The sequence below is a fragment of the Myxine glutinosa genome, chromosome 5, assembly GCF_964187855.1.
Source record: "Myxine glutinosa chromosome 5, kmMyxGlut1.1, whole genome shotgun sequence".
NCBI classification, from domain to species: domain Eukaryota; kingdom Metazoa; phylum Chordata; class Myxini; order Myxiniformes; family Myxinidae; genus Myxine; species Myxine glutinosa.
Genome location: NC_136265.1, coordinates 108,685,856 through 108,713,527, shown reverse-complemented (window position 1 = coordinate 108,713,527; position 27,672 = coordinate 108,685,856). Strand labels below are relative to the sequence as shown.

Below are 27,672 nucleotides of genomic sequence, written 5' to 3'. Positions count from 1 at the left end.
ACCCCACACCACCACCATCACCACCACCACACCCACTTTACCACCGCTTACAACCACCACCACCGCCACCACATCCACGTTACCACCCCACACCAGATGCTTCAGTAATTGTATGAGATGAAGTCGCAATCTCCCACTCTGGGAATATTTATGTTTGTGTTCATCAACTTCATCATTCCAAGGTCGGCGAAATGAGTTCCCTGGTGCTGGGTCTTCCAGGGTACTGTGTCTTCCAGGGTACTGTGTCTTCCAGGGTACTGGGTCTTCCAGGGTACTGTGTCTTCCAGGGTACTGTGTTTTCCAGGGTACTGTGTCTTCCAGGGTACTGGGTCCTCGCTCAAGGAGGTTGGTGGCAGGATTTGCACTCCGGCTGCTGTAAAAACACCTCATTCCTTAGCACACACAGGGGTGTGAGTCCGGATGGTGCTGAGGATTCCTCCAAGGACGCCGAGACGTGCTGATCTAGCATATGCTCCCATATATATATACATATACATCATATATACATATACATCACCTGACGTCCGTCCAATTGTCTTTACCTTTGCAGGGTGACCTCGGTGATTCAGGTGTACATGGACAAAAGGGGCATAGGGTGAGTAAACACACCTTACCATTGGGGCCTTCTGCATGATCAAGTGATATTATATGTGAAGGAATTATGTTATCATATAATACCGCATAGTATGATAATAAATTATATTGTATAAGAGATGCAGGTAATGTTGAGGCCTTTACATTGTAGACAATCCAAGAAAAGCACCTGTGATGCTGGGGTGCCACCCCATAGGGCAGGGCAGTACTCCATTGAGCTATTGGCCTTGTAGGCCAGTGGGAGAAGTAACAATGGAGAACGACCGGTCCACAGCTGCATTTAGAGGCCAACATTGCAATACGGTCGGCCAGGTAGAAGTCGTACCTTAGAAGTTCAAGACACAACTTCTTCCAGTGGATAACCTGGCAATAGGTAGGTGGCTTCGTTTGACGATACTTCCGGAGTAACAGGGAGAGATCTGTTACGTGCTCCTCCCAGACCCCCATGTCACGGTGTACCTCTGAGCCACGAGAGGAGTCACGACAGAAAAATGTGTTATTCTGTATGTCAAAGATCAATGGAGAAGCCACCCCAATTGTTACTCACAAACAAATATTGTATTAAGATCACACAAGAATAACAGTACAACAATAATAGTATTCAATAGTACAATCAATATGTCCTATGATGGTACCATCAGTTTCGTAATATATAACTCACTGTGCTCCAAGTGAGTGAACCAAGAACATTCCCCAATGTCTCTTATTCCCAGCTTCAAGCCAACGTTGATTCACTCCAGCGATCGCCAGAACGATGTCCAATCGAGACCAGAATCCCATGCGGATGGCAAGTACAGTCACCCAACCGAAGCTGCACAAAGGCACCCTCAAGGCGACTGGGAAATCCAACGGCGCCCTCCAGGCGACTGAGAGATCACACCTTCAGGTGTGGACTTTCACGGCTCACAGTCAGTGAACCGCAAATTCATCTTCAAAAGCCACGGTGCACACATGCTCACCAGATACGTCTGAAAGCGGTGAAAACGGCTGACGAAGCAAAGATACCTTGCTCGACGCGCGAAGCGCGTGAGTCACAATGGCCGACGACCCGTTCTTGAGACGTAACGGCCCGGCGATAATTCTCCTCGGAATCCACCGCCAAAAACCTGACACGCAGGTTGATCGGTCACAGCGATGACAACTCTGTCGCAGGAATCCCTTTCCCCGGAATCCCGAAAGTTTGCTAGTGACTCCCGTTCGACAATGTTCGCTTCAGAACTTGGAGTGGCTCGGCTTTCTTGTCCGACTCATTCGCTCTGCCCTCTTTCTCCCTCTTCTTCCTCTTCGTCGTCCGGTTCCCGATCCGGTTTCCTGTTTCTTTTAACATTAACTTTTTTACCTTTTGAAAACAGTTCCTGGACAATAAACCTTTTGAAAACAATAATAGTACATGGAATCAGAAATATTTACAGCAGATGCAAACCACCACAACGGAAGTGACGAATCCGTAACACTCCCCCCCCCCCCCCCTCAAGAAAGAAAGTTTGAACATAGTGAAAACTTTCTTTGCAGGCAAAAACATTTTTTGAATGAAGGTTAAGGGGTTGTGATCAAAAATCCAAAACAAAGCAAATCTATAGCACTTTTTGAAGGAGGCCGAGCTGAGAGCCAGGTTTCATGGTGGTTGGATGGTGAGGCCTGGAAGTATTCACTACATGGACGCCTTTAGGAACGTGGAGTTCACGGTTAATCCGTGTAGGAATCTTGGCTCGGCTGCTCCGCAGCATTCAGTGCTTCAAACTCTTCCTAACTTTCATAATGATCACAGTTGGAGCGCTTGTCGCTGTAATCACATGAATAGCGGTCTCCTCGGCCACTACCCTGATCATCATCCCTTCGGAAGCTGCCGTAACTCTGGGAGCCTCCATAGTCACCTTGACTGCGGCCACCACCAAAACTACTACTCCCACCCCGGGAGCCATAGCCACCCCTGAAACTACCTCCACGTTTTCCTCCTCTGTAGCCCCTTCGACGCCCATGGCCTGCCTTCTCTACTGTTATGGTCCGCCAATCCAAATCCTTGCCCTTCAAATCCTTTTCTGCATCTTTGGCATCCTTTGTGTTTTCAAACGTGACAAAGGCAAACCCTCTTGACTTTTGCGTCTCCCTGTCCTTTATCAGCCGCACTTCCAAGAGCGGTCCATATTTGCCAAAGACAGTCCAGAACATCTTCCCTTGTTTTGAAGTTCAGTCCACCGACAAAGAGCTTGCCAATATTGCCTCATCCCTGACTTGTGTGTGCTGACACTTAGTTTCAGGGTACTTGACAAGAAGTGTCTGTGCAAAGCGTGACGTCAGTACCTTCCTCTTCTCTTCAGAGCGCTTCCTACCCATAGCACGAGTCACGGTACAGGATGGAAAGATACCCGGAATCTCCTGCTCTAACTGTGCAGTGTTATTTTCCATACTAGGCTTTTCAACAAACATCGGGTTACCAGAAACTTGACCACCGGCCAAATCATTCCCGATAACAAAAGATATTCCCTCGACAGGTAGAGTGGCTTGTAACCCTATGGTGACCGGTCCTGACACCAAATCAGACTTCAAATGGATGACATGAAGTGGGGCTTTAACATAGCCACCAACCCCCTGTAAAAGAACACTAACACCAGTTGCCGTCTTCTCTGACAATGGCAAAATGCCCTCAAGCATCAAAGATTGATGTGCTCCTGTGTCCCTCAATACCCTAACAGGTCTCTGGTTAGTCAAGTCTCCATCCAGTGACACAAACCCCTCTGAAATAAAAGGTTTGTAACCCTCTTGAACAAGGTCATTCTGTGATGCCGTAACTTTGGCATGGGGACCTTCACAAGGCACTGTCCTCCAAGGACGATCTCTCGCATTTACCAATGCATTCGGAGTTGTACAAGTCTGACTCCGCTCCTGATTTTTCCTTTCCAGGGCATAACATTGGGACATCAAATGCCCAGATTTCTTGCAAAAAGCGCAGGTAGGCCCGGAGGAGAAACTCGAGGTCTGCCTCGGGCCCCCGGAAGATAAGTCTGTCTTGGAACTGTAGTCTTCTGATCCCTAAAAGTCGCGGTATCAGATTTGTCCTCATAATCATCTCTAGGCCGCCCCCATGAATATTCGTTCTCCGCACCGGATGTACCATAACTCCCATGGCGAACTCTAGGCAGGAAGCTAGGTGTGTGGAACCCCATCCTGTGTGTCAAGGCATAGTCATCTGCCACGGTTGCTGCCTCGTACAACTCTGGTACCTTCTTTTCCTCCAGATGTATTTTAATGTCCTCGTGGACACACTGTTTGAATTCCTCCACCAAGATCAATTGTCGCAACAGTTCGAAGTCTTTCCCAATCTCCTTCAAATCACACCACCGATTAAAACATGGTTTCCTTCATTCTTGCAAACTCCACATGGGTCTCACTCTCCCTCTTCCTGGCATTCCGAAATTTTTGCCGGGAAGCTTCAGGAATCAATTCATAGGCTTTGAGAATGGCTTTCCTCACTATCTCATAATCTGCACATTGGTCAATCGGTAAAGCCGAAAATATATCTTGAGCTTTACCCACCAGAAAACTTTGCACTAACATAGTCCAAGACCCCACAGGCCATTTTAGCATTTTAGCCACTTTCTCAAAGTGTAAAAAAACTTGGCTACCTCCTTTTCATTGAAGGGTGGAACCAGCCTCACATGCCTACCAACATCCCAGGTGTTCTGACTAGTTGTCGAACCAGCCAGCATGGATGCTACCTCTCCCCGTTCTCCCCTTAATTCCAGCTCCTTGAGTTTAACTTCCTTCTGATACTCCATGTCACGTTCCTTTAACTCCCTTTCGGCTCTCCTCTCCTCTGCTCTTTCCTTTTCTCTTCTTTCTTCGAGTTCCCTTTCAGTTCTCCTTTCCTCTGCTCTTCTCTCCTCGAGTTCTCTTGCAGCTCTCCTTTCTTCTGCTTTTAACCTTTCCTGGCTCTGCAGTTGCATTTCCATTTTCCGGAGCTCCACATTTTCTTTTTCCTCGGGTAACCAATCCAAGGCTACCTCTGTCCATGTTCCTTGTCCCACCATTGATTCTACCACCAATGTCTGCATCTCTGCTTTCTTCATATTAACTCGGACCTCCAAGTTAAATTGTCAGGCCAATATCAAGAGGTCCGATTTTTTTAACGCTTGGAACTGTGCCTCATTAGGGGACGCCGCAAACTGTTCTGCGTCAAACACCATGGTGACTATCAGTTAGCACCTGTTAACCTTCACACAAAAATTTTCCGTTCGAAATTTGACAGGCATCGTGTACGACCCGTTCTTGAGCCATAACGGCCCGGCGATAATTCTCTCGGAATCCGCCGCCAAAAACCTGACACGCAGGTTGATCAGTCACAGCGATGACAACTTTGTCGCAGGAATCCCTTTCCCGGGAATCCCGAAAGTTTGCTAGTGACTCCCGTTTGACAATGTTCGCTTCAGAACTCGAAGCGGCTCGGCTTTCTTGTCCGACTCATTCGCTCCGCCCTCTTTCTCCCTCTTCTTCCTCTTCGTCGTCCGGTTCCCGATCCGGTTTCCTGTTTCTTTTAACATCAACTTTTTTACCTTTTGAAAACAGTTCCTGGACAATAAACATTTTGAAAACAATAATAGTACATGGAATCAGAAATATTTACAGTGGATGCAAACCACCACAACGGAAGTGACGAATCCATAACAGATCGTGAAATTTTCCAGGATTGAAAGACATCAAAGACATGTTCCATCGTCATAGCAACATTTCTGATGAGCAGGGAGTGACACAGGTGCTGTCTACCTGTAAGTGGGATGGCATAGGTACTCTTCGACACAATGTGAAATCATCTGTCAAAAGGAAGACAGGATTTTCCAGAGCGTCGACTTTACAATTACAGGAAGATGGGAATGTAAAGGGCATTGGGCCCAAATCTGATGCAACGTAAAGGTGAACCACTCCTCAACAGGTGAGCAATGTTATTGGTATCCAAAACCGAGAAGAGCTCAAGTCCTCACCATCGACGCTCTACGGACGAATGGGAATGCAATATGGGACTTGACGAGTTGACGACTATAATTAATTAATGCAGTCCACTTGTAGAGGCTCATTTAAAGGTTTTTGTAAAATATACCCAAGCCTTCGTTGCTTACCTGAGTTTCTCTTTCCCATGTCCTGTGTGTGTGCTCTGCGCAGGGTTCTCCAGGCATGCCGGGCTTCGCTGGCACACCAGGCCTTCCGGTACGCTTGTTGTTCGATGTGTAACTTGGTCGATTTATGAGCTCAGCCTTTATGTTGTTGCCATGTTGAACAGAATGTTGTTGCCATGTTGAACAGAATGTTGTTGCCATGTTGAACAGAATGTTGTTGCCATGTTGAACAGAATGTTGTTGCCATGTTGAACAAAATGTTGTTGGTTTTAATAATTTTTATTGGTAACACTATTGCGTGATTTCCATGATACTTTTACGGAACCTGAGATAGTTTACTATTAGTCTATTACTCTTAACTTTGTTGTCCCACTGAACCCCGATGGCCGCATAGTGTCTGGGGAATCAACAAAACATACAATTGTAAAGGATAACATCCCAATTGATATAGTAAAATTGTAAAGGTTAACACTGCGATCAATATAATAAAATTGTAAAGGATAACACTGCGATCAATATAGTAAAATTGTAAAGGATAACACCGCGATCAATGTAATAAAATTATAAAGGACAACACCGTGATTAATATCGTAAAATTGTAAAGGATAACACCGCGATCAATATCATAAAATTGTAAAGGATAACACCGCGATCAATAAAATAAAATTGTAAAGGACAACACCGTGATTAATATAGTAAAATTGTAAAGGATAACGCCACGATCAATACAGTAAAATTGTAAAGGACAACACCGTGATTAATATAGTAAAATTGTAAAGGATAACACCGCGATCAATATAGTAAAATTGTAAAGGATAACACCGCGATCAATATAATAAAATTGTAAAGGATAACACCACGATCAATATAATAAAATTGTAAAGGATAACACCACGATCAATATCGTAAAATTGTAAAGCATAACACTGTGATCAATATAGTAAAATTGTAAAGGATAACACCATGATCAATATAGTAATCACCAGGATGAGCCACGAGGTGAGGAAAGTGTGTGATAGACACCGCAACGTAATCACCAATATAGTTATCTCTGCTGTGAGAGGTGAGGTAACACGAGGTGAGGTAACACGAAGTGAGGTAACGATGTGAGGAAAGTGTGTAATAGACACCGCATCGTAATCACCAATATAGTTATCTCTGCTGTGAGAGGTGAGGTAACACGAGATGAGGAATCACGAGGTGAGGTAACACGAGATGAGGAAGCTATTTGCTGACATGGATGTGACAACAACAGATACGAATAACGATACAAGGAAAAACAGGCTCACCCAATTGGTCAGTGCAACGACCAATCGACGAGTTAATATTGCTGACATAGCTACAGCCACACAATCTCGATTTATTACAGTAGATTATTACTATTACCACTTTAATCGTCCCAATTATTCCCACCTTCCTGTCAGTCACTCAAGGAAGGTTTTTGACACTTGTCTTTCACGAACCGCCTCAACATGCCTGACATTGACCTAGAGCTGATTTGGCCAGGAATTTGTCCAGGTTGCCGGTCATATCCTCTTTGAAAAATATACCGTGGGATCTTTATCGTCCACCAAATAATTAAATAATGCTGGCACATGTGATGCCCGGTGTGACTACATGATGCCGTTCACCAAATAATTAAATAATGCTGGCACATGTGACACCCGACGTGACTACACGGAGCCTGTCATCAAATAATTAAATAATGCTAGCACATGTGACACCCGGTGTGACTACACGATGCCTTTCACCAAATAATTAAATAATGCTGGCACATGTGACACCCGACGTGACTACACGGAGCCTGTCATCAAATAATTAAATAATGCTAGCACATGTGACACCCGGTGTGACTACACGATGCCTTTCACCAAATAATTAAATAATGCTGGCACATGTGACACCCGACGTGACTACACGGAGCCTGTCATCAAATAATTAAATAATGCTAGTACATGTGACACCCGGTGTGACTACACGATGCCTTTCACCAAATAATTAAATAATGCTGGCACATGTGACACCCGACGTGACTACACGGAGCCTGTCATCAAATAATTAAATAATGCTAGCACATGTGACACCCCGGCGTGACTACACGATGCATGTCACCAAATAATTAAATAATGCTAGCACATGTGACACGTGGCATGACGACATGATACCTGTGAAGTTCCACTTCAATAGTTTATAGTCAGGTTGGCAATTGAAGCTAAACCAGACAGGTCATTCAACGGTAAGTGCACAACCTCCACAGCTTTCAGATAGAACCCCAGGTAGTCCTAGTGCAACAAGTATTATCGATGAAAACCCAGCTGGCTTAATAATGATCTTTGAGGATGCATTATCTTGCTGCTTTGGCTATTTTGGCCGAAACGAGATGCCAGTGAACACTTTATGGTTGAACCTTAATTGCTCTCATGGACATTTGGGATGGGGAATTAAATGCTACCTGTAGAAGTCAATTTCAATAAATAACTGACAAAGAACCTTTGAGGCCTCAACAGTTGAAGCTATTCCCATACAAAGCTGACATCTGTTCTTGGAAATGTTGCAATATGCATCACTGTTTGCCTAATACATCTGTCCATCACTTAGGGTCTTCCCGGTCAAGATGGCCCTCCAGGTCCACCAGGTATTCCAGGATGCAACGGGACAAAGGTGATGAGATGGACACGATATAACATCCGTGCACATCACGTATAGATTGCAATGACACCTTGATTTCCTTCGGTTTCAACATCTCAAGGTTTCCATTGATGCCTTCTTACAGGTGGATCACCATCGTGGTCTCGTTAAGGGTTCAGGTTTCTTGCAGGTCGATCAACATCGTGGCCTCATTAACGGTTCAGGTTTCTTGCAGGTCGATCACCATCGTGGTTTCGTTAAGGGTTCAGGTCTCTTACAGGTCGATCACCATTGTGGCCTCGTTAAGGGTTCTGGTCTCTTGCAGGTCGATCACCATCGTGGCCTCGTTAAGGGTTTGGGTCACTTACAGGTGGATCAACATCGTGGTCTCATTATTGGTTCGGGTCGCTTACAGGTGGATCACCATCGTGGTCTCGTTAAGGGTTCAGGTTTCTTGCAGGTCGATCACCATCGTGGCCTCGTTAACGGTTTGGGTTTCTTGCAGGTCGATCACCATCGTAGCCTCGTTAATGGTTCGGGTTCTTGCAGGTCGATCACCATCGTGGCCTCGTTAAGGGTTCGAGTCTCTTGCTGGTCAATCACCATCGTGGCCTCTTTAAGGGTTTGGGTCTCTTGCAGGTCGATCAACATCATGGCCTTATTAAGGGTTCGGGTCTCTTGCAGGTTGATCTCCATCGTGTTCTCGTTAAGGGTTTGGGTCTCTTAAAGGTTGATCACCATCGTGGCCTCGTTAAGGGTTCAGGTTTCTTGCAGGTCAATCACCACCGTGGCCTCGCTAAGGGTTTGAGTTTCTTACAGGTCGATCACCATTGTGGCCTCGTTAAGGGTTCGGGTTTCTTACACGTTGATCACCATCGTGGTTTCGCTAAGGGTTCAGGTTTCTTACAGGTGGATCACCATCATGGTTTTGTTAAGGGTTCGGGTTTCTTACAGGTCGATCACCATCGTGGTCTCGTTAAGAGTTCGGGTTTCTTACAGGTGGATCACCATCATGGTTTCGTTAGGGGTTCGGGTTTCTTACAGGTGGATCACCATCATGGTTTTGTTAAGGGTTCGGGTCTCTTGCAGGTTGATCTCCATCGTGTTCTCGTTAAGGGTTTGGGTCTCTTAAAGGTTGATCACCATCGTGGCCTCGTTAAGGGTTCAGGTTTCTTGCAGGTCAATCACCACCGTGGCCTCGTTAAGGGTTCGGGTTTCTTACACGTTGATCACCATCGTGGTTTTGTTAAGTGTTCCGGTCTCTTGCAGGTTGATCACCATTGTGGTTTTCTTAAGGGGTTGGGTTTCTTACAGGTCGATCACCATCGTGGTCTCGTTAAGGGTTCGGGTTTCTTACAGGTGGATCACCATCGTGGTTTCGTTAAGGGTTCGGGTTTCTTACAGGTGGATCACCATCATGGTTTTGTTAAGGGTTCGGGTTTCTTACAGGTCGATCACCATCGTGGTCTCGTTAAGAGTTCGGGTTTCTTACAGGTGGATCACCATCATGGTTTCGTTAAGGGTTCAGGTTTCTTACAGGTTGATCACCATTGTGGCCTCGTTAAGGGTTCGGGTTTCTTACACGTTGATCACCATCATGGTTTCGCTAATGGTTCAGGTTTCTTACAGGTTGATCACCATTGTGGCCTTGTTAAGGGTTCGGGTTTCTTACACGTTGATCACCATCGTGGTTTCGCTAAGGGTTCAGGTTTCTTGCAGGTGGATCACCATTGTGGCCTCGTTAAGGGTTCAGGTCTCTTTCAGGTGGATCACCATCGTGGCCTCGTTAAGGGTTCGGGTTTCTTACAGGTCGATCACCATCGTGGCCTCTTTAAGGGTTCAGGTCGTATGCGGTAATGCACCTTGTGTAAAGGAAGTTCCCATCTTGGGAGGATGACGTGGCAGGTGTAAATCGGACACAGAATGCAATTCACTGTATATCTCCAAACAACGGCTTCATTTGGCATACCTAGTGATAGGGAAAGCTTACAGTTTCAAGGTGTGAGAATGTTGTGTTCTGATGGTTCATATTCCCTTTTTCCGTCAGGGAGCGAGTGGCATTCCTGGGGATAGCCTTGGCGGGAGGCGAGGTCCTCCGGTGAGTACTCAGTTGCAATGTGCATTGGAGGACAGGTGTTCAAACACCACTTTTTTATACACCTTATATAACGGAATAACTTCCAATTTTGTGGATACAAGGATTGCTTTTTCCTTTATTAATAACAAGTTTCAATCATGGATACTCCATTCATGGAATGCTAAACGCATTCGATGCTGGAACATTGAAAATGTTGTAGCGACGCGATGCTTACGATAGCATAATGTTTACCTTTGTGTAGCAGGTATTATATATATTATTCGTAAACTTTGCAAACTTTGCATTGTACTTTTGTTTTACATTGTGGACTTCTGCTGATGTCATTGTTTCGCGTGTGCCATAGGGAATTCCTGGTCATCCGGGTCAAAAGGTAAGAATCCCACAGCCATTTGTGATACGGAAACAATATTTTCATTGGATATGCACTGGACTGAAAGAAGGCACCTAGGGAGTTTTTGGCATTGTTACCTACTGAGAAATATCTAAGAGCAACATTTGTTTACCTAGTAAATTTTGTCTATGGTATAATCACACCCCCCTGGTTTGGAGCTTCTTTACCATTGGCTGAAGTTCCATGAATATCAATGACAAGTGGGGATACCTGAACCCAAAAGTGTTCTGGTCAAGGCCACCTTTTTATTTTAGGTTGACCTGTGGCAGGTCACACATGTCAAAAGGCAATTTTATTTTTCAAACAATGACGAGCATTTTAAAAAACTCTGCAGGTGGATCAGGTAAAAGTTTTGGGTAAAAGTCCCCAGGTGAATGTTTCAAGGAAAATACGAGAGGGTCGGGCAATGTCTGTGGTTGAGTTGGTATGGACTGATCCACCTCCTCCCTTACTTTCGAAGGTTTAAACTCTCATTGTCTTTACTTTCAGGGTCTGATCCCTGGTCCTCCTGCTGAAAAATTATTCTGCACTTGATTTGTCTATACCATTCATAGTCTTAAACATCTCTGACGGATCACCTCATCATCTCCTTCTTTCAAGTGTTCAAAGTCCCTGCTCCTCCAGTCACTCCTCATCCTGATAATCCAAACATTCCAATCGGATCTTCTGATCATTTCTTTGTTAAAGTGGACATCTCTCTGGTCATTCTCAGAGAACCTCCTCAGCACCGACGAGTCTGGCATTTCACTCAAGCTGACTGGCGTGGTCTTCAAGCAGCCATCAATCATCTGGAATGCTCTCCCATCTCCACTGCCTCTGACGTCAACTCTTCCTGGGAATTCTTCCAAAGTAAATTGCTCTCTCTCATGCACAGATTTATCCCATCTCGTCTTCAGTTGTCATACCCTTCCTCCCATCCATGGTACACGGAATCTTGTGGTGAGGCTGTTGCCCAGAAACAACTTGCCTTCGCCTCCTGGAAAGCAAATCCAATGGAAGGAAATCTCATTTCCTTTCACAAAGCCCGAAACAAGTGTGTGTCCAACCTCAGGAGAGCCAGGAAACAATATCTCTCCGTTCTCAAGACCGAACTCTCAAATCTGTCTCCCTCTTCCAAATCCTGGTGGTATCTGGTCAAATCTGTTTCTGGTGTTTGTTCCCCCTCCATCCCCTCCCTTGCCTCAAACGGCTACACAGCTGACTCCGCACGTGAAAAAGCTGAATGCCTCAACTCTGTGTTTGCCTCTAAATATTGTGTCCCAAACCCATCCCTCTCTGTACCCACCATACCCAGTCGTACCCAGCTGCTCCTGGACTCTGTGTCCTTTCCTCCTGACAAGGTGGAAAAGTTTCTGTCAACCCTCGACTCTGATTCTGCAACTGGACCTGACGGCATCAGCCCATGGGTCCTAAAATCCTGTTCTTCTGCTCTTTCACTCCCTCTCTCTGTTCTCTTCACCCTCTCTTTTGCTCAAGGTCATCTTCCATCTGCTTGGAAATCAGCCAACATCACCACTTTACACAAAAAAGGTGTAAAAACAGATCCTAGCAACTACAGATCAATCAGCTTTCTCCCAATTATCAGCAAAGTCATGGAATCCATCATTGCTTCGGATATGAAATCTTTCCTCTTCTCCAATGGCTTGATCTCTAATCATCAATTTGGTTTCAGACCAGGTCACTCTACTCTGGACATGCTGCTTCTGCTGTCTCAACAATGGATGGAGGTCCTCAATGCCAAACAGGAAATTAGAGCTGTCTCCCTTGACATATCACGTGCCTTCGATACGGTCTGGCACCCAGTTCTGGTCACCAAACTCTCCTCCTATGGTTTTTTTTTTTTTTTTTTTTTTTTTGTATACAAGATCGAGGCTCGTGAAAGAGCGAACATTAATCACACAGAAAGACAAACAGACACATAAAACAAATAACATCGGGAGCGGGAGACAAGATGGGGAGAGAGGGGGCAGGACACAAACACAACATTTGAGACCAGGGACCGAGAGACATGGAGACATCGAGAGATCTGTGGGAGGGAGAGGGCTTTGGGGGGGGAGGCATGTGAAGGGGGGGGGGGGGGGTGGGAGAGGTATAAACATATGGACACTGCCAGGACTTCCAGGAAATAAGTTGGAATTTCAAACAAGGTGGATCTGGGGTGAATTAGTGGGGGTAGAAAAGATCAAGGTTTTGGATGGGGGAAGATAAGAGATGGTGGTGAACAGCTGTTTTAAAGACCTGGAGGGAGGAGTGGGATTGAAGGGAGTGTGGGAGTTTGTTCCAGAGGCGGGAGAAAAGAGGAATGAAAGAGTGAAGGTGAGCAGAAAGCCGAGATTTCGGCAGTTTAACCATCAGAGGGTTGCTGGCAGATCTTGTGCGACCTGTAGGAATATTTGGGGGACAGAGCACAGAGAGAGCTGGGGGAGCAAGGCCAGAGAGGAGTCGGTAGAAGACAGAAAGACCACCTACCTGCCTGCGGTGAGTGAGTGAAAGGCCCTCAGAGGTAGCTTCATCGCGGGAGATTCCAATGATTTTGAAAGCTTTGGATTCAACAGCGTGAAGCCGGGCCAGGTGTGAGGCAGGAGCACCAGCCCATAGGGGAGAACAGTATTCCATTGAGCTGCGGATGAAAGCCTTGTATGTGGTGAGGAGCTCAGGTGTGCCGAGGAAGGACTTCGCACGACGGAGGATGCCCAGTCGGCGACTGGCTTTGGAGGCCAGCTTGGAAATGTGGTTTTCCCAAGAAAGATCATGGCAGATAGTGAGACCCAAAAGCTTGAGCGACAGAACTTCTTGGAGAGGATTGTTGAGAAAGTAGATGGGAGGGTTGTCCAGTCGATCTTTTCGGAGAGACATAGTAAGAGAGTGAGATTTGTCAGGATTGAAAGACATGTTCCACTTGTTTGACCAGTCTGTGATTTTGTCCAGGTCTTCAGAGAGTGAGGAGGCTGCAGACTGTCGATCTGAGGGAAGAGGAATGGAGCGGCAGAGAGTGGAGTCATCAACAAAGAGATAGAGAGGATTTTCCAGAGAGTCAGAGAGATCATTGATAAAGACCAGAAAAAGCACAGGGCCCAGCAATGGAAATCATGGAAATCTCCACGCATGGCTTGCGGACTTCCTCTCTGGTCAGAGTCAAAGTGTGGCCCTGAATGGATTTCTCTCATCCCCCCTTCCTGTTCAGGCTGGAGTTCCTCAAGGCAGTATTCTGGGCCCTGTGCTTTTTCTGGTATTCATCAATGATCTCTCCGACTCTGGAAAATCCTCTCTATCTCTTTGCTGATGACTCTTCTCTCTGTCGCTCCATTCTTCAGCCCTCAGATCGGCAGTCTGCAGCCTCCTCACTCTCTGCAGACCTGGACAAAATGACAGACTGGTCAAACAAGTGGAACATGTCTTTCAATACTGACAAATCTCACACTCTTACTATGTCTCTCCGAAAAGACAGTCTGGACAACCCTCCCATCTACTTTCTGAACAATCCTCTTGAAGAGGTTGTGTCACTCAAGCTTTTGGGTCTCACTATCTGCCATGATCTTTTCTGGGAAAACCACATTTCCAAGCTGGCCTCCAAAGCGAGTCGCCGACTAGGCATCCTTCGTCGTGTGAAATCCTTCATTGGCACAACTGAGCTCCTCACCACATGCAAGGCTTTCATCCGCAGCACAATGGAATTCTGCTCTCCCCTCTGGGCTGGTGCGCCTGCCTCACACCTAGCTCGGCTTCACGCTGTTGAAACCAAAGCTTTCAGAATCATTGGAAACTCCCGCGATCCTTTCACTCACTCACCGCAGGCAGGTAGGTGGTCTTTCTGTCTTCTACCGACTCCTCTCTGGCCGAGCTCCCCCTGCTCTGTCTGAGCTCTGTCCCCCAAATATTCCTGCAGGTCGCACAGGATCGGCCAGCAACCCTCTTATGGTTAAACTACCAAAATCTGGGCTCTCTGCTCACCTTCACTCCTTCATTCCTCTTTTCTCCCACGTCTGGAACAAACTCCCTCACTCCCTTCAATCCCACTCCTCCCACCAGGTCTTTAAAACAGCTGTTCACCACCATCTCTTATTTTTTTTCCCATCCAAAACCTTGATCTTTTCTCCCCCCGTTAAAATACCCCAAATCCGCCTCTTTCAATCCCCAACTTCTTTCCTGAAATTCCTTGAAGTGTTAATTTCCTTTATACAGTGTACTCCTCCCTCCCCCCCAAGCCCTCTCCCTCCCACAGATCTACCGACGTCCCTGTTCTCTTCTGTTGTTGTGCTTGTGTGGTTCCCTCCCGCTCCCTCCATTGCATGTTTTGTGTGTCTGTGCATGTTTTCATGAACAATGTGTTAGTTCTTACACGAGCCTCGATTCTGTATACAAAAGAAAGAACAATAAAAAGTGCCATTGTGAAGTGATTTATTTCATTGCTATATTCAGACACATTGTTGACACATTGACACATCAGACACATTCAGACACAATTCATTGCTATCTCGAAGGTAAATACTCGTCCCTCGTACTTGTTGAAACCCTGTGGACAAAACAGACAAAAAAGGTTATATTTTGTCTGTCTTGTGTTTTTGTCAGTCTTTCCTCTAATGTTGCATCGTCGAGTTTGTGCATTTTCCAAAATCTCTCTCAACTGTTAACAATGGAAATTCCCAAATGAGAGCATAAGGTTCCTTTTTGATGTGATAGACACAAAAAGAAAAATTGACTCGTCATTAACGTGTTTCCTGTTTTTGTTTAGGGTGATCCTGGTGATGTATTTTCTACATCCGGTGGGATCAAAGGAGAACAAGGACTACCGGGATTATCAGGACGCCCCGTGAGTACTGCCGACCGGTTACGGCCTGATACCTCTTGGGTTTCGCAGCATGTGCTGGCACAAAGGCTCTAGCCTGGGTGTGTGTGCTGGCACAAAAGCTCGAGCCTGGGTGTGTGTGCTGGCACAAAGGCTCGAGCCTGGGTGTGTGTGCTGGCACAAAGGCTCTAGCCTGGGTGTTTGTGCTGGCACAAAGGCTCTAGCCTGGGTGTGTGTGCTGGCACAAAAGCTCGAGCCTGGGTGTGTGTGCTGGCACAAAGGCTCGAGCCTGGGTGTGTGTGCTGGCACAAAGGCTCTAGCCTGGGTGTTTGTGCTGGCACAAAGGCTCGAGCCTGGGTGTGTGTGCTGGCACAAAGGCTCGTGTATGGGTGTGTGTGCTGGCACAAAGGCTCGAGTTTGGGTGTGTGTGCTGGCACAAAGGCTCGTGTATGGGTGTGTGTGCTGGCACAAAGGCTCGAGCCTGGGTGTGTGTGCTGGCACAAAGGCTCGAGCCTGGGTGTGTGTGCTGGCACAAAGGCTCTAGCCTGGGTGTGTGTGCTGGCACAAAGGCTCTAGCCTGGGTGTGTGTGCTGGCACAAAGGCTCGGGTCTGGGTGTGTGTGCTGGCACAAAGGCTCGGGTCTGGGTGTGTGTGCTGGCACAAAGGCTCGAGCCTGGGTGTGTGTGCTGGCACAAAGGCTCGGGTCTGGGTGTGTGTGCTGGCACAAAGGCTCGGGTCTGGGTGTGTGTGCTGGCACAAAGGCTCGGGTCTGGGTGTGTGTGCTGGCACAAAGGCTCGGGTCTGGGTGTGTGTGCTGGCACAAAGGCTCGAGCCTGGGTGTGTGTGCTGGCACAAAGGCTCGAGTATGGGTCCACGTGGCTTTGTGCGTAGGATAATTTTGTGGGCAAAGGACTGATTCAGGCAGCTTGGCAGCGACGATTAGGGATTCGAGGTGTTGCATGAGGTGTGAGACCGATAAATGATCATTATTAAATCGTTGTAAAATATGTTAAGATAAAAAGTTGTTTGGGTTTTTTAAATTAGTGTAATTTATTTGTTTTTTCCTATGTTTTGTGCGTTTCATACTTATTTTGTGATTGCTCGGCTTGTTGACTGCTGTTGTGTAAGACGTAAACTAAGTGTTGGAACACATCCCCATTAATTACACGAATTCCTACGGGGAAAGATTCCCCGCTATCTGTCATTTCGTTTTAAGTCCAACCTTACTGGAACGTATCCTTGACATGTAGCGAAGACACCTGTACTCATTTTGCCAACCTCGGAGAGATGATCGGCTGAGTCAACCAACCTGGTGTTATTTAACGGCTCGACGTTGTCTCAAACCAAGACCCTAAGATCTTAAAGCAGCACCTTAACCATAAAGCCGGCACCAGGCCTAATTATTTAGGTGCCACCATAATTGTGTCTTGCATGTGTAAATGACCTTGTATGGCCTTGTGGGTAAAATACTTGTATTTTATTTCGTGAAGAAGTTTTCAATATTTACTGCAAAACATCACCTGTTGACTCATCCTGATGGGCCTTCTCATCAGCAGATGACACTTTATGTTTTCATCCCATTTCTTTAGGGTCAACGTGGAACACCAGGTGTTACTGGAACGCAGGGACCACCAGGACCTACAGGGAGACCTGTGAGTTTCCACAAACCTGGATTTCAAAGGGAATTTTCCATGCATGTGCAGTGGATTGTGGGTAATAATGGAGGCAGATACCTGGGAGATGTGTCAAAGTATTCTCATCGCTTTAGCAGCGAAATAACAGAAATTCACATTCATTGTGAGTTTTTCTCCACAGATACAGAAAATCTAGGACAAGCTTCCTGTTTTCCGTTGTTACCTCCGACACGAAAGGTGGATGGAGGTTATGTCTTTATCCCTGTCTATCTGTTTGTTTGTGAGTAGAATATCTCAAAAAATTAAGTACGGATTTGGACAAGACTTTGTGGACATATTGGGTTTTTCACACGGACGAATTGATTCTATTTTTCTGAATATCCGTAGCCGATAATTTTCAAGTGATTCTTCACCATTGAGAGATGTCGGGCCAAAAATTATATACAACATGATATCTCGAAAAATTATGGACGGATTCGGACAAGAGTTTAACGATATGGACCTCAAACATCCAGGGCTTTTGCTCAAACCTGATTGATCTCTCCATACAGGTTGCTTCTGACAATCCAGACTTGATCTGTGAAAACAGAAACTTTCCTCCTTCAAGATGTCTCTGATTCCTTAATATCTCTTCCTGGTTACTCCCTCCTCCGGTATGATAGACCTGAGCCTCGTCCTGGTGGTGGGGTGGCTATCTTTATAAAAAAACTCTCTTCCTCACTCTCCTTGCACTGCCCTCTCTCCACCCCACCCACAGGAGTACCTCTGGCTACGGCTTTCTCTCCGCTCCCCCCTTTTGTTCATATGTGTTCTGCACCGTCCTCCAAACAGTGATGACTCCATTTACATGTCGCTGTCTGACAACATGGACCAAATTCTGTCAACTCATCCCAACTCTCTCTTCCTCATATGTGGCGACTTCAACTGTCATCATGCCAGCTGGCTGGGTGTGGGTTCCTCTCTCACCAGCCATGGCACCTCAGCAAAAGACTTCTGTGACACATTGGGACTGACACAATCTGTCAATTTCCCGACCCGGATCTCAGTCAATGGTGCATCATCTATTCTAGACTTGGTTATGACAAACTTCCCTGCAAATGTCTGCTGCTCTTCTTCTGCTCCAATCGGTTCTTCTGATCATGTGCTTGTTAAAGTGGACATCTCTCTGGCCATTCTCAGAGAGCCTCCTCAGCGTCGACGAGTCTGGCATTTCACTCAGGCCGACTGGCACGGGCTGCAAGCAGTCATCAATCATCTGGACTGGTCTCCCATCTCTGCTGCCTCTGACATCAATTCTTCCTGGGAATTCTTCCAAAGCAATCTGCTCTCTCTCATGCACAGATTTATCCCATCTCGTCTTCAGTTGTCTTACCCTTCCTCCCGTCCATGGTACACGGAATCTTGTGGTGAGGCAGTTGCCCTGAAACAACTTGCCTTTGCCTCTTGGAAGGCAAATCCAACTGAAGGTAATCTCAGTTCCTTCCACCAAGCTCGGAACAAGTGTGTGTCTACCCTCAGGAGTGCCAGGAAGCACTATCTCTCCACACTCAAGAATGAAATCTCAAACCTGTCTCCTTCTCCAAATCCTGGTGGCGTCTGGTCAAATCCGTTTCTGGTGTTTGTACCCCCTCCATCCCCTCCCTCACCTCAAATGGCTACACAGTTCACACCGCACGTGACAAAGCCGAATGCCTCAACTCTATGTTTGCCTCAAAATCTTGTGTCCCAAACCCATCTCTCTCTGTTCCCACCTTACCCAGTCGAACCCAACTGCTCCTGGACTCTGTGTCCTTCTCTCCTGACAAGGTGGAGAAGTTTTTGTCAAACCTCGACTCTGAATCTGCAACTGGACCAGACGGCATCAGCCCACGGGTCCTAAAATCCTGCTCTGCCGCTCTGTCTCACCCTCTCTCTGTTCTTTTCACCCTCACTTTTGCTCAAGATCATCTGCCAACATCTTGGAAATCAGCAAACATTACTGCTTTACACAAAAAAAGTGCAAAAACAGATCCTTGCAACTACAGACCAATCAGCCTGCTCCCAATTATCAGCAAAGTCATGGAATCCATCATTGCTTCGGACATCAAATCCTTCCTCTTCTCCAATGGCTTGATATCCGATCATCAATTTGGATTCAGACCAGGTCATTCTACTCTGCACATGTTGCTTCTGCTGTCTCAACAATGGATGGAGATCCTCAATGCCAAACAGGAAATCAGAACTGTCTCCCTTGACATATCACGTGCCTTCGATATGGTCTGGCACCCAGCTCTGCTCACCAAACTCTCCTCCTATGGTATCCATGGAAATCTCCACGCTTGGCTTGTGGACTTCCTCTCTGGTTGTAGTCAACGTGTGGCCCTGAATGGATTTCTCTCATCGCCCCGTCCTGTTCTGGCTGGAGTTCCCCAAGGTAGTGTTTTGGGCCCTGTGCTTTTTCTGGTCTTCATCATTGATCTCTCCGACTCTCTGGAAAATCCTCTATGTCTCTTTGCTGATGACGTGACTCTCTGCCGCTCCATTTCTCATTACTCAGATCGGCAACCTGCAGCCTCCTCACTCTCTGCAGTCCTGGACAAAATCACAGACTGGTCAAACAAGTGGAACATGTCTTTCAATCCTGACAAATCTCACACTCTTACGATGTTTCTCCGAAAAGACCGACTGGACAACCCTCCTATCTACTTTCTCAACAATCCTCTCCAGGAAGTTCTGTCGCTCAAGCTTTTGGGTGTCACTATCTGCCATGATCTTTCTTGGGAAAACCACATTTCCAAGCTGGCCTCCAAAGCCAGTCGCCGACTGGGCATCCTCCTTCGTGCGAAGTCCTTCCTTGGCACACTTGAGCTCCTCACCACATACAAGGCTTTCATCCGCAGCTCAATGGAATACTGTTCCCACCTCTGGGCCGGTGCTCCTGCCTCACACCTAGCTCGGCTTCACGCTGTTGAAGCCAAAGCTTTCAGAATCATTGGAATCTCCTGCGATGAAGCTAACTCCAAGGCCTTTCACTCACTCACCACAGGCAGGTTGGTGGTCTTTCTGTCTTCGACCGACTCGTCTCCGGCCTTGCTCCCCCAGCTCTCTCTGTGCTCTGTCCCCCAAATATTCCTACAGGTCGCACAAGATCTGCCAGCAACCCTCTTATGGTTAAACTGCCAAAATCTAGGCTCTCTGCTCACCTTCACTCTTTCATTCCCCTTTTCTCCCGCCTCTGGAACAAACTCCCTCACTCTCTTCAATCCCACTCCTCCCTCCAGGTCTTTAAAACAGCTGTTCACCACCATCCCTTATCTTCCCCCATCTAAAACCTTGATCTTTTCTACCCCCACTAATTCACCCCAGATACAGTTTTTGGAAATTCCAACTTCTTTCCTGGAAATCCTTGGAAACCATCTCTTATCTTCCCCCATCTAAAACCTTGATCTTTTCTACCCCCGCTAATTCACCCCAGATACACTTTTTTGAAATTCCAACTTCTTTCCTGGAAATCCTTGCAGTGTCCATATGTTTCATAACTCTCCCACCTCCCCCCAAGCCCTCTCTCTCCCACAGTTCTCTCGATGTCCCTGCTCTCACATGTTGTGTTTGTGTCCTTCCCCCTCTCTCCCCATCTTGTCTACCGCTTCCCTTATTTTGTGTTTTATGTATCGGTTTGTGTCGGTTTTACTTTTTGTGTGATTAATGTTAGCTCTTTCACGAGCCTCGATCTTGTATACAAAAAAAAAGAAAAAAAAAAGTTAATGGACATGTTTCGTACATGACAAGGACGAATCGATTTGATATTGGTGAAGTTATGGATCCGGAAATTTTTAGAGTGTTTCTTCACCATTGAAATACAGAGTAACAATGATATATAGCACGACATCTGAAACAGTTATGGACGTATTCAGTTCAGTTGAGGTCTGAATCCAGATCCGGCCTATATGTGTGATGGAAAATGTAACCTGTTCAGCCTGATGCTCTACAGAGTGCCGTACGAGTTGTTCTTCGTTCCTCCATTCAGTCTTTCATCATGGGATTGTTGTTGTTCTTGGTGTTCCATTGCTCTCCCATACTATAAAATGCCATTCCATCAAGCTAATAGTCGTTGATAAGCATATCCATTATTTTGTAATAGTACTGGCAAACAAACAAACAAACAAGGCTTTTGAGAAGCAAAACAAAACCCAAAGCTTGAATTCCCTTAGGAGGAATAAAGACAAAGCAGATGAACAAGTTTGAGTAGCAGACAGGCGTTCTAAATGTATTTATTCAAGGATAAAAACGAGAGGAAATGTGATTGGTCAGTTAGTGTTCCCATAGAAACCACTGGTTCAGGTATCCCAGGTTCAAATCCCATATACCATACATGTCTGTCCATATTTATCTACTGGTATCCTTGTAATTTATGTACAAGTACTGTGCTGTCTATGAATGTCTTTGTCCTACATATGAGTTTTGTCCAAGCTCTTCCGTGAGCTTTTGATCAAAGTATTGTGAAAGGGTAGAGTGGAAAGAGAATGGGTGAAAACGGAAAAGGGGAGATTTTAAGGTACAGAGAGAGGAAGCGATAAGTGGATTTTAAGGTATAGAGAGACGAAGCGATTGGTGGATTTTAAGGTATAGAGAGAGGAAGCGATTAGTATATTTTAAGGTAAAGAGAGAGGAAGCGATAAGTGGATTTTAAGGTATAGAGAGAGGAAGCGATTAGTATATTTTAAGGTAAAGAGAGAGGAAGCGATAAGTGGATTTCAAGGTATAGAGAGAGGAAGCGATTAGTATATTTTAAGGTATAGGAGAGGAAGTGATTGGTGGATTTTAAGGTATAGAGAGATGAAGCGATAAATGGATTTTAAGGTATAGAGACAGGAAGCGATGGATGGATTTTAAGGTATAGAGAGAGGAAGCGATAGATGGATTTTAAGGTATAGAGAGAGGAAGCGATTAGTATATTTTAAGGTAAAGAGAGAGGAAGCGATAAGTGGATTTTAAGGTATAGAGAGAGGAAGCGATTAGTATATTTTAAGGTATAGAGAGAGGAAGCGATTGGTGGATTTTAAGGTATAGAGAGAGGAAGCGATAAATGGATTTTAAGGTATAGAGACAGGAAGCGATGGATGGATTTTAAGGTAAAGAGAGAGGAACCGATAAATAGATTTTAAGGTAAAGAGAGAGGAAGCGATACGTGGATTTTAAAGTGTAGAGGGAGGAAGCAATTAGTGGATTTTAAGGTGCAGAGAGAGGAAGCGATAAGTGGATTTTGAGGTATAGAGAGGGGAAGTGATAGATGGATTTTAAGGTGAAGAAAGAGGAAGCGATAAGTGGATTTTAAGGTATAGAGAGGAAGTGATAAATTGATTTTAAGGTATAGAGACAGGAAGGATAAGTGGATTTTAAGGTATAGAGAGAGGAAGCAATTAGTGGATTTTAAGGTATAGAGAGAGGAAGCGATAAATGGATTTTAAGGCATAGAGAGAGGAAGCGATAAGTGGATTTTAAGGTATAGCGAGCAAGTGATAAATAGATTTTAAGGTATAGAGACAGGAAGCGATAAGTGGATTTTAAGGTATAGAGAGTGGAAGCATTAAGTGGATTTTAAGGTATAGGGAGAGGAAGTGATAAATGGTAGAGAAGAAAAGTTTTGAGGATACTGAAAACAGGAAGATTGCTTGAAAGAGAAGGCCAAATTGTAGTGATTACATTAGATTAGAGAAGAGGAAGCATTCACATGGAGCCTTGAAAGGTTTGAATGAATGTTCATTGACTCATCCAGGCCTCATCTCCTTTTCTTTGTGTCTCATCAGGGTTCACCTGGACTTCCCGGACCACCAGGACCAAAGGTATGATATGTATCCCTAGAAGGATGGCCTTTGGATTTCCTAGGAAAAAAGCCATTTATGGAAGAGCAGTAAGTTGTACGTCAAACTGCTGCTTGATGCACCATGTTGTTAGAGTAAAGGTGTTCAGCCTTTTACTACTTCCGAATTCCGGAGGATGGTGAAGGAACAGTTCTTCAAAAGCAGGATGTTGCATCAACGAGGGTGTCGTCCCCTCAGGTGGACGTTAAACTCGGCACCCAAGAAGGTTTAATTACAAAGATCTTCGCCTTTTTACGAAGAGGAGACGAGGCATCCAAACACCCTGGACAAATTCCAAATAATTGTTTGCAGGGGCAGTGCATCAGCGTCGCAGGCGCACCTCGGCAATCGTAGTTGGCAGAATGTGTCCAAGAGGTATTTGCAATGGCAAATGAGTCATGTGACACTGTGTTGATCCACAGGGCACGATGGGAGGTGACAGGCTGAGGTTCCATGGGCCAAAAGGAGAAAAGGTCAGTAGCATATGACTTCCTTCAACACCTCGATATCAAAATGTGTACTGATGGTAGTGACAGCTGTGATACTTAATATCAATGACAGCACCGATACTCGATATCAATATTCATGCTGATGTTAGTGACAGCAGCCATACTTGATGTCAATATGCATTCTGATGTTAGTGACAGCATTGATACTTGATATCAATATGCATGCTGATGTTAGTGACAGCAGCGATAATCGATATCAATATGCATGCTGATGTTAGTGACAGCAGCCATACTTGATGTCAATATGCATGCTGATGTTAGTGACAACCGCCATACCTGATGTCAATATGTATGCTGATATTAGTGACAGCATTGATACTCGATATCAATATGTATGCTGATGTTGGTGACAGCAGCGATACTCGATATCAATATGTATGCCGATGTTAGTAACATCAGCAATACTCGATATCAATATGCATTCTGATGTTAGTGACAGCATTGATACTCGATATCAACATGTATGTCGATGTTAGTAACATCAGCGATACTCGATATCAATATGCATTCTGATGTTAGTGACAGCATTGATACTCGATATCAATATGCGTGCGGATGTTAGTGACAGCATGGATACTCGATATAAATATGCATGCTGATGTTAGTGACAGCGTTGATACTCGATATCAATATGTATGCTGATGTTGGTGACAGCAGCGATACTCGATATCAATATGTATGCTGATGTTAGTGACACCAGTGATTCTCGATATCAATATGCATGCTGATGTTAGTGACAGCAGCCATACTTGATGTCAATATGCATGCTGATGTTAGTGACAACCGCCATACCTGATGTCAATATGTATGCTGATGTTAGTGACAGCGTTGATACTCGATATCAATATGTATGCTGATGTTAATGACAGCAGCCATACTTGATGTCAATATGCATGCTGATGTTAGTGACAGCATTGATACTCGATATCAATATGTATGCCGATGTTAGTAACATCAGCAATACTCGATATCAATATGCATTCTGATGTTAGTGACAGCATTGATACTTGATATGAATATGCATGCTGATATTAGTGACACCATTGATACTCGATATCAATATGTATGCTGATGTTGGTGACAACAGCGATACTCGATATCAATATGTATGCCGATGTTAGTTACATCAGCAATACTCGATATCAATATGCATTCTGATGTTAGTGACAGCATTGATACTCGACATCAATATGTACGCCGATGTTAGTAACATCAGCAATACTCGATATCAATATGCATTCTGATGTTAGTGACAGCATTGATACTCGATATCAATATGCATGCTGATGTTAGTGACAGCATTGATACTCGATATAAATATGCATGCTGATGTTAGTGACTGCGTTGATACTCGATATCAATATGTATGCTGATGTGGGTGACAGCAGCAATACTCGATATCAATATGTATGCTGATGTTAGTGACACCAGTGATTCTCGATATCAATATGCATGCTGATGTTAGTGACAGCATTGATACTCAATATCAATATGCATTCTGATGTTAGTGATAGCATTGATACTCGATATCAATATGCATGCTGATATTAGTGACAGCATTGATACTCGATATCAATATGCATGCTGATGTTAGTGACAGCATTGATACTCGATATCAATATGCATGCTGATATTAGTGACAGCATTGATACTCGATATCAATATGTATGCGGATGTTAGTGACGCCAGTGATTCTCCATATCAATATGCATGCTGATGTTAGTGACAGCATTGATACTCAATATCAATATGCATGCTGATGTTGGTGACAGCATTGATACTCGATATCAATATGCATGCTGATATTAGTGACAGCGTTTATACTCGATATCAATATGCATGCTGATGTTAGTGACAGCATTGATACTCGATATCAATATGCATGCTGATATTAGTGACAGCATTGATACTCGATATCAATATGTATGCGGATGTTAGTCACACCAGTGATTCTCCATATCAATATGTATGCTGATGTGGGTGACAGCAGCGATACTCGATATCAATATGTATGCTGATGTTAGTGACACCAGTGATTCTCGATATCAATATGTATGCGGATGTTAGTGACACCAGTGATTCTCCATATCAATATGTATGCTGATGTTGGTGACAGCAGTGATACTCGATATCAATATGCATGCTGATATTAGTGACAGCATTGATACTCGATATCAATATGCATGCTGATGTTAGTGACAGTATTGATACTCGATATCAATATGCATGCTGATATTAGTGACAGCATTGATACTCGATATCAATATGTATGCGGATGTTAGTGACACCAGTGATTCTCGATATCAATATGCATGCTGATGTTAGTGACAGCATTGATACTCAATATCAATATGCATTCTGATGTTAGTGACAGCATTGATACTCGATATCAATATGCATGCTGATGTTAGTGACAACGTTTATACTCGATATCAATATGCATGCTGATATTAGTGACAGCATTGATACTCGATATCAATATGCATGCTGATGTTAGTGACATCGTTTATACTCGATATCAATATGCATGCTGATATTAGTGACAGCATTGATACTCGATATCAATATGCATGCTGATGTTAGTGACAGCGTTTATACTCGATATCAATATGTATGCTGATGTTGGTGACAGCAGTGATACTCGATATCAATATGTATGCTGATGTTAGTGACACCAGTGATTCTCGATATCAATATGTATGCTGATCTTAGTGACACCAGTGATTCTCGATATCAATATGTATGCTGATCTTAGTGACACCAGTGATTCTCGATATCAATATGTATGCTGATGTTAGTGACACCAGTGATTCTCGATATCAATATGTATGCTGATCTTAGTGACAGCAGTGATACTCGATATCAATATGCATGCTGATATTAGTGACAGCATTGATACTCGATATCAATATGTATGCTGATGTTGGTGACAGCAGCGATACTCGATATCAATATGTATGCTGATGTTAGTGACACCAGTGATTCTCGATATCAATATGTATGCTGATCTTAGTGACACCAGTGATTCTCGATATCAATATGTATGCTGATGTTGGTGACACCAGTGATACTCGATATCAATATGCATGCTGATATTAGTGACAGCATTGACACTCGATATCAATATGTATGCTGATGTTAGTGACAGCATTGATACTCGATATCAATATGTATGCGGATGTTAGTGACGCCAGTGATTCTCCATATCAATATGCATGCTGATGTTAGTGACAGCATTGATACTCAATATCAATATGCATGCTGATGTTGGTGACAGCATTGATACTCGATATCAATATGCATGCTGATATTAGTGACAGCGTTTATACTCGATATCAATATGCATGCTGATGTTAGTGACAGCATTGATACTCGATATCAATATGCATGCTGATATTAGTGACAGCATTGATACTCGATATCAATATGTATGCGGATGTTAGTGACACCAGTGATTCTCCATATCAATATGTATGCTGATGTGGGTGACAGCAGCGATACTCGATATCAATATGTATGCTGATGTTAGTGACACCAGTGATTCTCGATATCAATATGTATGCGGATGTTAGTGACACCAGTGATTCTCCATATCAATATGTATGCTGATGTTGGTGACAGCAGTGATACTCGATATCAATATGCATGCTGATATTAGTGACAGCATTGATACTCGATATCAATATGCATGCTGATGTTAGTGACAGCATTGATACTCGATATCAATATGCATGCTGATATTAGTGACAGCATTGATACTCGATATCAATATGTATGCGGATGTTAGTGACACCAGTGATTCTCCATATCAATATGCATGCTGATGTTAGTGACAGCATTGATACTCAATATCAATATGCATTCTGATGTTAGTGATAGCATTGATACTCGATATCAATATGCATGCTGATATTAGTGACAGCATTGATACTCGATATCAATATGCATGCTGATGTTAGTGACAGCATTGATACTCGATATCAATATGCATGCTGATATTAGTGACAGCATTGATACTCGATATCAATATGTATGCGGATGTTAGTGACACCAGTGATTCTCGATATCAATATGCATGCTGATG

The 27,672-nt window shown here is 44.5% G+C and overlaps 1 protein-coding gene across 1 annotated transcript in view; it reads left to right on the top strand.

Annotated features, from left to right (window-relative positions):
* LOC137427257 (uncharacterized) overlaps window positions 1-27,672 on the top strand; it is a gene marked incomplete at its 3' end in the record, with an annotated part of 346,903 nt that overhangs the window by 124,545 nt on the left and 194,686 nt on the right. The window contains 9 exon segments of the mRNA XM_078778504.1: window positions 551-595; window positions 5,749-5,793; window positions 8,301-8,363; window positions 10,378-10,428; window positions 10,772-10,798; window positions 15,552-15,629; window positions 17,195-17,257; window positions 23,026-23,061; window positions 23,502-23,552. Coding sequence (XP_078634630.1) covers window positions 551-595; window positions 5,749-5,793; window positions 8,301-8,363; window positions 10,378-10,428; window positions 10,772-10,798; window positions 15,552-15,629; window positions 17,195-17,257; window positions 23,026-23,061; window positions 23,502-23,552 — 459 coding nt within the window.